The following is a 16,580-nucleotide window of genomic DNA, read 5'->3' as shown; positions in this document are numbered from 1 at the left end:
CATTTAAACCTTCTGGAATTTCATAATACACTCAAACCAAATCTGTTGTTTTAAGCCAAGAAAATGAGCACTTTTTAACACTTTTTAAATATTTGTGGATTTTGTATAACTCTGAATTCTTGCTGAAATCTCAAAACACAACAGGCTTTTTAATTTACTTGTACTGCAGAAAAGAGTGGGATGACATACATTTACGCTCTTTCAAATGTATTTTTTATATTACATTAGGGTAACAGAGCAAGAAGCACCATGATATAAATTACTCAAAAACCAAACCAAATTTAACTAACTAACTATCCAATCAATGTATAGCTGTCCATCTTTAAGTCCCACAACTGGAATAAATGTGTGTACACAGTAATTGTTTGTCTGATTTGTTTTATATAATGAAAACAATATTTGTTTGTCAGTAAAAAATGAAAAACCACCTTAATAAAAGGACAAGTATCTGAGTGTCTGTTCAGTTGCTATGTCTCTGCTATCCAAAAGATGGTGCATAACATACGTTAGCACTGGTTTTACGAATCCAATGGCACATCACAAACATTGGCACTAATTTTACAAGTTGATGGCACAGCACAGACATTACCACTGCTTTATGATTTCTGTACAAAACGGTATATAACAGATACATAACAACTGGAGACACTGCACTGAAAACGTTAATGCAGAAGTCTGCATGGTTACTTAAATGTCAACCCACCGTAGACAGGTATCACAATGAGTACATTAATTAAAATAAAAGCACCTCCCAGTCCAGTCACTCTTGCAAAACAATATGTTTTTCACAAGGAAAGTGTAGTTATTTATTAAACTTGGAATTCCTCAAGCGATGGCACTGCTCTTCCACTGGTACTTTTATTCAGCCTAGCAGGAGCTCCCCAGCTTTAGAAGAAGATGCTGTATACTGTACATCTATTTTTTGAATCCATTTATTCCAGTTTTAGATACACATTGAAGCTAGAGCCTATTGCAGCAGGAGCAAGACAAAAACAACCTTGGATAAGGCACCAACCTATTATAGGCACTCTCTGTGACATACCAATACTCACACAGGTACAACTTAGATTCTCAGATTTATATAATCTATATATGCTTGGAATGTGGGAGGAATCCAGAATATACAGCAACAGCAAACTCCATGCCGCAATTAAACATGCAGGATTCATGCACAGCTTCCTAGAATGGTACGAAATACTGTACAAGTACCACCATGCCAACAAGTAAAGATATCATTCTAATATCATTTTCATTCCCATTTCTTTAGAGAATAATGAGCATTCTGCTAGGGTTCTTTCATGAAAAGTGGACATACATAAATACATACATACCTACATACATACTGTACATACATACATACATACATACAGACAGACAGATAGATGTTGGATTTTATATATATATACTATATATATATATATATATATATATATGTATGCTTAAATCTAAAATTAAACAAGCTAGACTTTTACCAGTCAGGGTAAATCAAAAAGGTACATTTTCCTTATACACTTGAGTATTAATAGTCCAGACTATAAATGTAACAACTTAGTATTTCTAATCAAATCATATTAAGGGATGGAATGTAAGGTGAAGTCTGCATTATTTAAGCTTTTTGCTTCTTTGTTTCTGAATTCTAAAGATTTAAAGCTAGGATATATTACATTACTTCTCAATAAACAATGAGGTTACATTTCAGTGGTGAGCTACCTAAGGAGGTCTCTTCGTTGCCCATTTCAAACTTGCATATTCTCTAAAGTAGCTAATTTAAGATTTGCACAAATGCTTTTTTTAAATGAATATGTCTGGATTGTTAACACAATGTCATCTTATCCAACATAGGCTCTGACTTTCCTATGAAACCTACTCTGGATAAGTGGGCTTAGAAGATGGACAGATGAATGGAAGGATGGAGGTCTAATCAAACAGTAAAAGATTCCCTTTTGCATAGGAAAACACTCTTATTGATTTCATAAACACCACAAATTTACACTAATATTTATGATAACAAAACTGCTAATTTCTCCTTGGTTTAATTAAAAGTAAGTAAAGAGTAAAACTAACCAACAGATTCCACTGCTGTCATAAAGCAGGCAGAATAGATAGATAGATAGATAGATAGATAGATAGATAGATAGATAGATAGATAGATAGATAGATAGATAGATAGATAGATAGATAGATAGATAGATAGATAGATAGATAGATAGATAGATAGATAGATAGATAGATAGATAGATAGATAGATAGATAGACACTTTATTAATCCCAAGGGGAAATTCACATACTCCAGCAGCAGCATACTGATACAAAAAACAATATTAAATTAAAGATTGATAATAATGCAGGTAAAAACAGACAATAACTTTGTATGATGTTAACGTTTACCCCCCTGGGTGGAATTGAAGAGTTGCATAGTTTGGGGGAGGAACGATCTCCTAAGTCTGTCAGTGGAGCAGGACATTGACTGCAGTCTGTCGCTGAAGCTGCTCTTCTGTCTGGAGATGACACTGTTTAGTGGATGCAGTGGATTCTCCATAATCGATAGGATCCTGCTTAGCGCCCGTCGCTCTGCCACAGATGTCAAACTGTCCAGCTCCATGCCTACAATAGAGCCTGCCTTCCTCACCAGTTTGTCCAGGCGTGAGGCGTCTTTCTTCTTAATACTGCCTCCCCAACACACCACCGCATAGAAGAGGGCGCACGCCACATCCATCTGATAGAACATCTGCAGCATCTTATTGCAGATGTTGAAGGACACCAGCCTTCTAAGGAAGTATAACCGGCTCTGTCCTTTCTTACACAGAGCATCAGTATTGGCAGTCCAGTCTAATTTATCATCCAGCTGCACTCCCAGGTATTTATAGGTCTGCACCATCTGCACACAGTCACCTCTGATGAACACGGGGTCCATGAGAGGTCTGGGCCTCCTAAAATCCACCACCAGCTCTTTGATTTTGCTGGTGTTCAGGTGTAGGTGGTTTGAGTCGCACCATTTAACAAAGTCATTGATTAGGTCCCTATACTCCTCCTCCTGCCCTCTCCTGATGCAGCCCACAATAGCAGTGTTGTCAGCGAACCTTTGCACATGGCAGGACTCCGAGTTGTATTGGAAGTCCGATGTATATAGGCTGAACAGGACCGGAGAAAGTACAGTCCCCTGCGGCGATCCTGTGTTGCTGACCACAATGTCAGATGTGCAGTTCCCAAGACGCACATACTGAGGTCTGTCTTTAAGATAGTCCACGATCCATGCCACCAGGTATGAATCTACTCCCATCTCTGTCAGCTTGTCCCTAAGGAGCAGAGGTTGGATTGTGTTGAAGGCGCTAGAGAAGTCTAGAAACATAATTCTTACAGCACCACTGCCTCTGTCCAAGTGGGAGAGGGATCGGTGTAGCATACAGATGATGGCATCCTCCGCTCCCACCTTCTCCTGATATGCAAATTGCAGAGGGTCGAGGGTGTGTTGATCCTGTGGCCTCAGGTGGTGAAGCAGCAGCCTCTCCATGGTCTTCATCACATATGATGTCACAGCAACAGGCCGGAAGTTATTCAGCTCACTAGGACGTGATACCTTTGTGACTGGGGTGATGCAAGATGTTTTCCAAAGCCTCGGGACTCTCCCCTGTTCCAGGCTCAGGTTGAAGATGCGCTGTAGAGGACCCCCCAGCTCCAATGCACAGACCTTCAGCAGTCGTGGCGATACTCCATCTGGACCCGCTGCTATTCTGGCACGAAGTCTCCTCAGCTCTCTGCTCACCTGCGCTGTTGTAATTGTGGGTGGGGATGTCTCTCCTATGATGGTATCAGCAGAAGGATGTGTGGAGGGTGCAGTACTCCGAGGTGAAAGTGAGAGTGGGTTAGGGTGGTCAAACCTATTAAAGAAGTTGTTCATTTGGTTTGCTCTCTTCACGTCTCTCTCGATGGTGGCACCCCGCTTCGAGCTGCAGCCAGTGATGATCTTCATCCCATCCCACACTTCCTTCATGCTGTTATTCTGCAACTTCTGCTCCAGCTTTCTTTTGTACTGCTCCTTCGCCGCCCTGAGCTGGACTCGGAGTTCCTTCTGCACGCGCTTGAGCTCATGCTGATCACTGCCTTTAAAAGCCCTTTTCTTCTGGTTCAAAAGGCCCTTGATGTCACTTGTAATCCATGGCTTGTTGTTAGCATAGCAGCGTACAGTTCTTACTGGAACTGCAATGTCCATACAGAAGTTGATGTAGTCAGTAGTGCAGTCAATAACCTCCTCAATGTTCTCACTATGTGATTCCTGCAGGATATCCCAGTCTGTAGTTCCAAAGCATTCTCTCAGAGCCTTCTCTGCCTCTTCCTGAATGAGCATGTGGTTGTAGGTAGGACCCTCACTCTTGGTTTGTAGTTAGACTGAAGCAGAACCAGGTTATGATCTGCTTTCCCAAGTGCAGGCAGAGGGGTGGTGCTGTATGCATCTTTAACGTTTGCATACAGTAAATCAATAGTCTTATTTCCCCAGGATGTATACAATAACAACAATTACGTGTCCAAACTCTCTGGGCAAGTAATAGGGACGCAAAATTACGCCCAACAGTCCGATGTCCCTGCAGTAAGTGGAGACTTTTAGCCATGTTTCGCAAAAGCACAACAAACTGCATTCTCTGTAGGTTCTGACATTTTTCACCAGCATAGCCAGTTCGTCGATCTTATTTGAGATTGAGTTCACATTTCCCAGAATCACAGAAGGCACCGAAGGCTTAAAACGCCACTTTCTCACAAGCTGCTTCAGTTTTAGCATAGTGCTGGCTCTGCTGCCACGATACCGCCTTCTTACTTCGTCGAGTAAATAGGGAACCACACCAGCACTGGCATTTGTTCTCAGTGCTCGAAGTTGAGTACTTGAATAGACGAGTCTCAGCATGTAAAAATCCATGCCCACGTTGTAAAAGTAAGTGTGTCCGGGGAACGAATCCACATAAAATAAAGTGATAGGAGTGATCATTAAAAAAGAAAAAAAGAAAAGTAGAAAAACAAAGTCGTACACAGAGCTGCTGAAAAGGCTGCCACTCTCGGCGGCGCCTGAGTCATATATCGGCATATATATTTTGACAGTATAAAAACTGTAGAATGGGTTATTTTGATTGATTCAATTAACACCAGAATCCCTGAAGCCTATGAAAAAATTCATAATCCCGGGTCACCTTAAATTCCTTTGCACCTCTTCATTGGCATCTTTGTTTTGCAAATGTGTCAGTCAACACAAGCAGCCTGCTATTCCACTAATCAAACTGACTCAAGTCTCTTTATCTAGGTGTGAAAAGCCTGGAGTTGTATAGGGTAAATAATGTAGTTATTTGGAATACATGCATTTCATGTGTGTTCCAAGTCTACAACGATCTGGGTAAATGTAGGTATGACAGGAAATGTGAGGCAAGAAATGTTGAACACATACCTAAAACAGACATTTTTTCCATGTTATAGTAATAATTAATAAAACATTGATGTGAAATGTATAATGTGTGAAGACTGAAGTCCAATATCAAATAAACACTTTCACAAAATTATAACAAAACAAGTGCTCCTTTATTCAAAAATATAACCAAAGAAAAAGAAATTATTCAATTTACATGTTGCTGCCAATATATAAAAACCGAAGCCTGAATACCATTTGCATGGTTGGTGTAGAGGTAAGAATGGCTGCTTCTGAATCAAAAGGTTGCGGGTTCAATCCCACGTCTTCCCTGCATTTTCTGTTTTGAGTGGTGAGTTTCTGTTGTTATTACTATTATAAAATAAAAACATACATTTGCTTTGAGTCTGTAAATGCCTAGTGTTAAAACAAACACAATGCTGTTGACACATCAAAGTTAAATACAATCAGTCTGTTAGTCTGCCCATAATATTCACATACTGTGTCTGTTTAAGTAGCAGCTGAACAATGAATAGACTTGACAAACAAATGTTTGGTGGTAAGTCTTAAAAAACAAAGCATGGCTTAAGAATGATCCAGGAAGAGGAACTGTGCGTAGCCCAGCACTTAAGATAGTTAGATTAATCAAATTTTTGTTTAAAAAATAATGTATTCCTCATCTCATCCTCCTGGCCAAAGGAGTGCTAAAAAATAAATAAAAGACAAATACAGAATCTGGGCAGTGAAAGATGAAAGATCATCACACTAGGGCCATCAAGCAGATGCCAAGTTCTTAAATTTCTTGAAAGGTGTATGAAGTATTTTAATTACTAAAAAAACTATACAGAATGTATGTGAGTGTATGTGTATTATCTCATATCAAATATCAACATCTCAACCTCTTTTCCTTGTGAGGGTTAACCAAGACTTCCTTGTTCCCAGCTACAAATTCCAGCTCTTCCTCGGGAATTCCCTGGCATTCTCTGCTGTATATTCTGGATCTGCCACAGAGTCTCCACTGAGTCAGCTATTGCCCAGAGCAGCGTTAAAGGGATCCGACGGGGGGCAAAAACTATTTTCTTTTATCATTATCCACAGTTCATGAACATAGATGAGGACAGGGTTGTAAATCAACTGGTAAACCATGAGCTTTGTCTTTAGACTTAACTCCCACCTCACTGTTTTGAACCGGTACAACGCTCACAGAACAGCTGCTGCCGATCCAATCTCCTTGTCGATCTTACACTTTCTTTTTTCATTTCTCATTAGCAAGTTCTTGAGACACATGAACTAACCTCACCAGGAGAGAACCCATTATTAAAAGTAAATGAACAAATGATTGCAATGAGCTTAGTAATATGTGGGTGTGTTGTGTTTGTCTATACTTTTTAACTACATAAATCCTGCTGATACATTTTCTTTTTTATAAATAAAGGGTGCTCATAATAGATTACCCTGATTACAGACTATCATCAATTTTAAGTGAATAATCTTTGGATAAATTTCTTTTGTGTATCTCTGTGGTCCTCTCTACACACATATACTGTACGTGGCCTTACTGCATACCCCTAGACCTGTAATATGCTGCAAGAGCATTAAGCATGAAATTGAGAAGCAGAAGAAGAAGAAGTAGAAAGAAAAATGGATCTGAAATAGGTTATAAAAGATTGCTTCGCCACTAGAGAAAAATAAATGATCAAAAGAAAACACACATGCCCACTGCTTATGGTCAAACTGATAGTAAAGTATTAAGGGACAATTTTCTCCACACCATTGAAAAATAAAAATCATATGCTTGCTTGTATTCTCTGCAGATTATCCTTTATAAAAAAAGTGATTGGAAAAGTTGTTAGTAGTAATGGGAAGCTATCTGTAAATAGTATTAAAACTTGATTTTTATGACTAACATAAGTATAAAACTGTGATCTTACACCAGAAACCAAATTTTAATTAAGTAGCTGGGCAGCAAGGCACAGTGATCAAGCAAGGGTATATGAAGTATATTTCTGGGGATAAAGACAGCTCCATATCTGGAGTTGTCATTATCAAGGGAAAAACATAGATTAATAACATTTCTAATTATAACACATGCTGCTTTCACACAAAAACCTGAATATATATGAACATATTTAAATCAATGTGTGTGGCTGATGATATGAATGCAAATGTGGTTTCTGCTTTGTAAAGATGAGCAGCTGCTTCTAAACCTTTGATCTAAAAGCCAGTATTTTTGTCATCACTTGCTTAATGCACATTTATTGGCACAAACATTTTGCTATGTGTCAGTACTTTGCAAAAATGATCTAAGCAAGACTCGGACAATTTTAATGAGACACTCACCTTCTCATTATGGTGGTATGAAAGATATTCACCATCAAATCTGACCCATCGTCGCTGGAATAAATAGTTGCTGCCAAAAAAAAAAATTTAAGTTAAAATGTACCTTTATGCATTTGGCACCAATATAATATACTGAAGATAAAATAATCTATCACTGTAATTTCTAGCTAATGGAAGGGAAAGAAATACATGACAGCCAACTTTTGTTATACTGGAGATATAATGGAGATGTACTGGGGGGTTAAGGAGGGTGGCAAACAATAGACCAAGAAAGATTGTGAGTAAGAGTAAGTAAATAAGAATATGTAGCAGCAGTCTGAAAAACACATGAATAAAGATTTAGGAAAAACAATAACATTTTTAAAAAAATGACTGTAATATTTTGTCAGCTTAAGTTATAGCAGTTATGTCCTTGAAAAGCTGAACATTGTGTAACACTGCCAAGAGCCAGCTAAAGAGTGAATGTAATGGAATTAGTATATTGTGCTGCTGAACAGGCCTTCCAAGATCCAAACTGCAGTGCATCAAAGCTCCAGGTCTATGACCAAAACTCAAAGTGTGACAAGAACTGAAAGATAAACACAACCAATTTCATATTTTACATCCCTTTTGAGGTTGGTAACTAATAATTGGTTATCTTTACCTATTAAAAGTATATATTACATTTAAATTATCACCCATAAAATAAGTAAAATATCATTTTTTTAATATAAGAATTACTAAAAGGCCTAACAATATATATTGTATTTAAATTGTTACCACACAGATAAAATAAAAGATAATTTATTTGTTAATATAAAACTACTGTGGCAAGCAGCTGGGGGCGGCACCCAGCCGGGACGCCCAGGAAGACCAGAGGAGGGCTCACGCCTCCTCCAGACCACGACAGGGCGACTGCCCTGGTTCCTTTGGGGGCCACGGGTACAGAGCTGGGAAGCTCAACCCTGTAGGGGCCTGTGGTCACTGCCAGGTGGCGCCCCCATGCCTGGAGAACCCTGGACCCCAGCACTTCCGCCTCACCAGGAAGTGCTGGGGGGAAGATGAGTGGGGACACCCGGAGTGCTTCTGGGTACGCAGCCAGCACTTTCGCCACACTGGGGAGTGTCGGCGGGAGATTGCCGGGACACACCTGGAGCACATCCGGGTGCTCATAAAAGGGACCGCCTCCCTCTGCAAGATGGCTGGTGTCGGGTGGAAGAGGACGAGGTCTTAGAGGAGAGACAGGAGGCGGCCTGAAGAGAGTGAGGCATTGTGGTTTAGCCTGGACTTTGGGGGAGTTTTGGGGTTGTATGGCATTTAATATTGTATATATTAGTGTAAATAAACGTGTGTTGGGTACAAAATGATGTCTGCCTGTCTGTGTCCGGGCTGTTCCCCACACTACTTAATATAAAAGTATACACAGTCTGTATACTCTCTTGCTTCCCTGCCTACTTTCTCAGAAATTCACCTTTACGGCTTTTGATAAAGACAAGACATAGTAAGTGCTTTCTCACATTTTCAACTTTTACGTATCTTTCACTTGATTAATGTAATGTAAGTGGAATGTCCCCTTTACATTTGCCACTAACACGTGTGTTGTATCTACATTATGTCTGGATATAATTTAGATGGATTACATTTACACCATTAAAATGCATCTCTAATGTCTGCACCATGTCCAAACAGAGATGGAAAAGTCACCTTTCCTGAGCAAAACTGTAACTGACCTCTGCTTATGTAGTTGTTGCGTGAAGACAGAGACAGAGCATTGTTTAGAAATTATAATGCTGTTAAAATATGCTGACAACTGAAGCATACAGCTGTTACTGCTGTTAAACAGGAGAACATGAAACAGTTAAAAAAAAAAAAAAAAAGTCCAAGAATAATTTTACAGAAAAAAGGTATAAAATAGAAGTGTGTACAGTGGAGGTTTTTTTTTTATTGGAATAAGAAAAACTGAGAGAGTCGAAAACTTTGGGTCAACGCCATTAAGGATATTTCAACATTATCGTACATTTCCTATAGAGGATTACTTTCATTTAGAGGAGAGACATTGATCGATCACTGTAGAGGACACAAACAGAAGCACATACAGTACCCCAGGGTAGTATAAAAGTCAGTGAACTGTAGTGTTTGTGTCCTTTGGGATCTATCTTTGAATATCATTGTGATTCTCTAAAGAATTATGATGGTAAAATATTGGCAGGCGGGTGATGTTTTTTTATTTTTTCAATTTCTTTTATAAAAATCCATATCATTTCTATTGTTGTTGTGGCTTGTATAAAATTAAACTGTATATGGTATATCTCAACCCTCTTTTTACATCAGATCTGTTTAATTTGTTGTTTGGAACAGTGACAAAATGGGGTGATACAGCAAATAATAGTGGTTTATCTTAAATATTATTGGGATGAATTAAGTTCCAAAGATAATAGTGTTAGATATGTTAAATACAGTAAATAGTCTTGAACTGCTACACACCTGTGTTAAATGTGGTTGCTATCTGTTTCTCAGCACCTCTGACTGTTGTTTGACTTTTCCTACTACAGTCTGATCATAAGTGCATTTACACCCAGTTTTAAATATGGTTAGGTATTATTGTATCTGAATTTATGTCACGTTTAAGGTGCTGATGAGTCCAAAAGGGATCATATAAAGGTAGAGAGAGACCTAAAATGTCAAGTCAAGAAACACTTCACATGACATTGTTAGGACACGGGTACTGACATGAATTGGTAAGTTTGCATGGAGTAAAAGGTACTCCAGGAGAAGAGGGCAATGGGCCTTGGAACACAGAGAACAACACCTTTCAAGGCTAAAGGTTGCAACAGAATTCTACATGGAACTGCTGAAATCCTACCACTCTTTACAAGGGTGAGGTGCAAAAATATTAAGAGCTATTCTATCTTGTAATTGAATGTGTGTTAACATTAGAATCCCTGAAGCCTACAAAAAAAGTCGTAATCCCGGGCCACTTTAAATTACTTTGCACCTCCTTGTCAGTGTCTTTGTCTTGGAAATGTGTCGATTGGCACTGGCAGCAGGCATCCAGCTCACTCACCCACCAACGCAGCTGAAGTCAACTCAGACGCTGAAGGTTATCTGGTAATGGGGTGTTTGGAACTGCATAGTGTAAATAATACATTGTTATTTGGGATACATACATTTCATGTGTGTTCTGTGTCTACAAAGATCTGGGTAAATGTAGGATAACAGAAAATGTGAGGCAAGAAACCCAAGGCCAAATATCAGCCAATGTGTCGGTTTGGCTGATGCAGAGGTAAGAACTGCTGTCTTGTAATCAAGTGTTTGTGAGTTCGAGTCCGGGTTATTCCCGTTTTCAGTAGTGAGCTGCCTTTATATAATAAAAACATTTGAATAAAAACTTTAGTAGCCATGTGAATGACATTGAATCTGTCTCAGTTTCTCTCACACATGTACACACACATCCATGCATGAAAACTTCATTATCTGAAAGCGTTATGTCATTTGAACATGAGTCGTCATTTGAACATTTTGCTTTTTTTTTTCTATCTTGCCTGTACTCCACGTTATGGTGTATGGTACTGAGAATGCAGTCAGATTTCTAGTTTCTGGGCACATACACTGTCAGCATGGCACTGCCAGATCTAAACACTAGCGTGGAGAGTTGCTTGCATGCTGAAGTGACTTTAGTTGCAGTTGGAAGTCACACTTTATTTATGGTGCCAAGCAGAGTTGTGTTGCAGTGCAACAGTCTATTAGATAGCGAAAGCGACGTGAAGAAGTTGTCTGTTGTTACAGTTCTGCCTTTGTACAAAACAGCTCCATAAGCTTTATGACCACACAGTCTCAGAAAGTCATTCTCCCGTGGGACGACTGGGATTTTTTCCTAAATAAGTAATGGCATTGCATATGTACTTTGTCTCCAAATCTGCCACAATCCAAACCTTTATGCAAAATTTGTCAGGCTTGGTTGTGATGTATTTCAACAATGGACAAAGGACCTTGTTTGGAAACAGTTGCTCATCAACAGTAATATGTCGCCCCGAGCTGTAACTCAAAACACAGTTCTCAACAAAACATTGCAAAAGCACAAATGCCAAATGATACTGTAGTCTGATAGCGGTCATGGGGTATTGTATCTTTGTTCTAACCAGGCATCAACCACAGCACCAATTGTGGTGTTCGGTGCTATTGTGAAAAGAATGGTTAAAAACACCATCAATTCAGAGAGGGAGAGGCAAGTTGATTGAACCATGTCATGGAGTATGTGAATTTCCCCTTGGGAAATAAAGTATCTATCTATCTATCTATCTATCTATCTATCTATCTATCTATCTATCTATCTATCTATCTATCTATCTATCTATCTATCTATCTATCTATCTATCTATCTATCTATCTATCTATCTATCTATCTATCTATCTATATTTGAAAACTAACAGTGTCAGATTGGGGGAGGAGGGTGGCATTAAAATGACTGAGAGAATAAAACTGAATAAAAAAAAAGCTAACTTTTACAAGTACTAAAAATTTACACCGGGTGTTACAGACTGAAATCAAATGTATGTTTTTATTATATAATAGTAACAATAATAGCAGCTCAATACTCAAAAGGGGGAGAATCCGGGCTTTAACCCGCAACCTCTTCATTAGGAGGCAGCAGTTCTTACCTCTACACCAGCTGAGTAGACATGATAGTTTGGTGTAGATTGATATTTGGATATGGGTTTTTACTCATTAACAACACCATGCAAATTGAATGATTTATTTTTCTTTGGTTACTGTATGTTCTTGAATAAAAGTGCACTTTTTTTGTTATACCTTTTGTGAAAGTGTTTATTTGATATTTGGACTTCAGTCTTCACACATTATACACTTCACCTCTGCATTTTGTCATTATTCCAGTAAAAATTTTCTGTTTTAGTTATGTGCTCAACATTTCTTGCCCCGCATTTCCTGTCATCCTACATTTACCCAGATCATTGTAGACACGGAACACACATGAAATGTATGTATTCCAAAAAATGATATATTATTCAACCTATATAATTTCAAACACCTCACTGTCAGATAAAGAGACTTCAGCATCTGAGTTGACTTCAGCTGTGTCGGTGGAGGGATGATTGAACAGGCTGCCTGCTGCCAGTGCCGATTGACACATTTGCAAGACAAAGACACTGGGTGCGAAGGAATTTAAGGTGGCCCAGGATTACGTCTTTATTCGTAGGCTTCAGGGATTCTGGAATTCTTTGAGAATAGAGGAGAGACTCTGGAAGTAAATGAAGGCTAGCTACTTCAACAACCTAAGCAGGAGTTTTAAAGGTAACTACCTGCAATGAGCACTTTGAGTATGGTGTCAAGAGGTGAGTGAAGTAAAGATTTAACTTGCATAGAGCATACATGGGCATTGTATTGAGACACAGAGACAGAGAGAAAAGGAGAAAATGTCAGTTTTGGAGTGACCCAGTAAATGACAGACATAATCAAATAACAAGAGTAATACTTTTTTAGCCATGGGCTAATGGGTCATCAAGGTTTGTTTCCTTTAGCATTTATTAAATTGATAATTTAGGTTTATACCTTATAGTGATCCCTCAATGTCATCTAATTAATTCTCTGTTTTGCCATTTTTATCCAGGTTTGAGCATCTGACAAAAAAAAACACCTTTGCACACTGGTACTCTAATTAAAATTTTAATTAAAGTTACTTTATTCATGAGAACCCTGAATACAATGAGGACTGATTGATGTCATTTATGTTAGGTAGAATGCCTAGAGGGGGCTGGGCAGTCTCATGGCCTGGAACCCCTGCAGATTTTATTTTTTCTCCAGCCGTCTGCAGTTTTTTTGTTTTTTCTGTCCTCCCTGGCCATCGGACCTTACTTTTATTCTATGTTAATGAGTGTTCTCTTATTTTAATTCTTATTTTGTCCTTTTTCTCTGTCTTCATCATGTAAAGCTCTTTGAGCTACATTATCCATCTATTATCCAACCCGCTATATCCTAGCTACAGGGTCACAGGGGTCTGCTGGAGCCAATCCCAGCCAACATAGGGAGCAAGGCAGGAAACAAACCCCGGGCAGGGCGCCAGCCCACCGCAGGGCACGCACACACACACACACCAAGCACACACTAGGGACAATTTAGAATCGCTAATGCACCTAACCTGCATGTCTTTGGACTGTGGGAGGAAACTGGAATACCCAGAGGAAACCCATGCAGACATGGGGAGAACATGCAAACTCCACGCAGGGAGGACCCGGGAAGCGAACTCTGGTCTCCTAACTGCGAGGCTGAGCTACGTTATTTGTATGAAAATGTGCTATATAAATAAATTTTGTTGTTGTTGTTGTTAATAGATAATTATGTTGACGATCTTAAAATATCTGATTTAAAAGCCATTATGCATTTTAGTGCACTTAAACACATTGAACAGTAATACTGCATAATGTGAATATAATTCTATTGTAATTCTCTCCAAGTTTTGGGCTTTAGCAGATTGAGGTACATATCTCCATTAGTGACAGGGACCCTGGTCTTTTGCAGTCAATAAGGAGCATGTAAATGCAAGTGCAAATAATTGCTTCCACTAGAGAGTAAGAGACTTGCCTGATTTTGATGTTAGCTATAGAGATAAGGTGTACAAATGAAAATTGTGAGGCTATATTACATTCTATTGTCTTTAACATTTTATAATATGTTTGATTTATTTGAGCTGTATTGCCTCTGATGAAGCCATTTATTGAAAAGACCCAAAACATCTTATTATATTTGTCAAACCTTTCTGAATTTTTTTTTTTATAATTGGTATAGAGTACATTTTACATGATCCTGCCCTCATGTCTGGACTGTGACCATAAATATGTTAACTGTACTACATTTCACATAGTGAAATCAGCAGCAGAGCATTGACTACAGTCCTGGCAAGAGAAAATACATTATGAATAACCTGTGACTTCAGGATTTTACTTTACTCCTAAGTTTCGTGCTTAAATATACAGAAAATGAAGAGCAGAATTTCTGAAATCTAATAAGTAGCAATCTGATTATGAAATTTGAAAAATGAAATCATAACATGACATACTGTAATAACAAGTCCCTTTGAACATCACATTCAAAACTACTGCACATACTGTACAATTATAGTTTGCAAACTGATATCTTATGTAGTTGCATAAGTTTTGAATTACATTACATTAAATTATGAAGTACATAGAATTCTTGTAAAATAATAGAGGTAAACATAATCCTTTTTAAAAGTACATTAAAACATAACTAACATCTATATATCATCATAAGACAGCAATTTTGATGAATTCTTGATATACAGGCTATCTTGTCTATTAATTACATAATTACAGAAATTACAGAATTACATTAGTTGGGGCATCATTTTATCTTATACATTTCTCACATAAAATAATTAGGAAAGTGAATGGGGAAAAAAGTGAAAATACAGAATGTACTCCAGATTAAGAAATGGAACTGAAAAAAATCAAAATTCTTTCTCTTTCCATCTAATGACTTATTTTTTTTCATACCTATCATATCAATGAATAATGATTGCAATATTCCAACTCATGAATGCTCAGCTAGCCAGACAATGTATCCTTTAGACACTAAGCTACTTTTCCAATGAATGCAATGGATCCTCCAGGCTTTAGCACGAAGCTATTTTTCCCTTGGAAAAAAAAACACAAGATGACCAACAACACTGCAGTTTGGAAGTACTCTAGGTGTTATCAGTCATTTTGACAACAGCTTTAGCAGTGACGTGGGCACAGCTTAAGTAAGTAAAAGAATAGCATCCAATTACCACAGTGTTTGACCACAGTTTCTTGGCAGAAGTCACTGAATATAATTAGCAGCAGTTTCATGGTAGTTGTGTGGTATACTTAATGCTAACCACACAAACCCCTAACCTTAACAACACTGACCCTTATGCTAAGTTACCCTTAATCTTAACTGTGTATAGTACACATATACCTAAACACATTAACCCCTACCCTTAAGATAATAATCATAATAATAATAATTCTTTACATTTATATAGCGCTTTTCTCACTACTCAAAGTGCTCTCCACACAGGGAGGACCCGGGAAGCGACCCCACAATCTCCTTACTGCAAAGCAGCAGCACTAACACTGCGCCACCAAGATACCCCTAATCTTACTTCCACAAAGAAACCACGGTTAAACTTTTGTTGACATATGACTCTGCCGCTCTGTCGTTGGATATTATTGAAATAAAATGGCCCTAATAACTACTACTGCTGATTTCTATATTGCATTAACCACCACATAATACAAAAAGATGATTGAAATTGTCAGTCTGAACACGCAAAGGCAACATGACCCGGATAAATATCATTTAAAAAGATCAACCTCTTGAAAACTGAATAATTAAGGAGCTCACTAAGAAGTTAAGATATCAGTTAATGTAACTATTATTTTTTTGTTTACTGTTTCCATGCTACCTAAGATATCACCACTAACTCACTATAAAAGTTCAGAACGAAATAATACTGTACCTCAAGCCTTGTTCCTGCAGCCCAAGTATAATACAGTGTCACACACGTGCGATTGGGAAACAGCTGAAGGGCCTAAATGATAGTAATTCTACGCCAGACCAGGGGGCGGCAGAGTGTGCTGACTGTCTCTCTCAGTCTCTTGCAGACTATCCACGGGAAATCCCACTTTTCCGGTGCCACTGATAACATCACTTTCCGGTGCTGAAGACAACACGTCCTGTCACGATGACATCACTTCCGGTTCCGGCACTGATGATGTCATTTCCCGTACTGCCCTTTAAAACCGCCATCTTGCCTCAATATAAACCAGTTCTGTTTTGGACTCTGCTCTATGAACATCTCTGTTTAAATTTAAA

At 38.4% G+C, this 16,580-nt stretch overlaps 1 protein-coding gene across 1 annotated transcript in view; it reads right to left on the bottom strand.

The window, feature by feature from the left end:
- Positions 1 to 16,580, bottom strand: part of arap2 (ArfGAP with RhoGAP domain, ankyrin repeat and PH domain 2) — a 468,505-nt gene that overhangs the window by 278,542 nt on the left and 173,383 nt on the right. Inside the window, exon 7 of the mRNA XM_028801993.2 lies at positions 7,727 to 7,796. Within this exon, the coding sequence (XP_028657826.1) occupies positions 7,727 to 7,796 (70 nt within the window). The remainder of the gene's footprint in view (positions 1 to 7,726; positions 7,797 to 16,580) is intronic.

The sequence above is a fragment of the Erpetoichthys calabaricus genome, chromosome 5 (assembly GCF_900747795.2).
Source record: "Erpetoichthys calabaricus chromosome 5, fErpCal1.3, whole genome shotgun sequence".
In the NCBI taxonomy this organism is placed as follows: Eukaryota; Metazoa; Chordata; class Cladistia; order Polypteriformes; family Polypteridae; genus Erpetoichthys; species Erpetoichthys calabaricus.
This window is presented reverse-complemented; position numbering and strand designations above follow the sequence as displayed.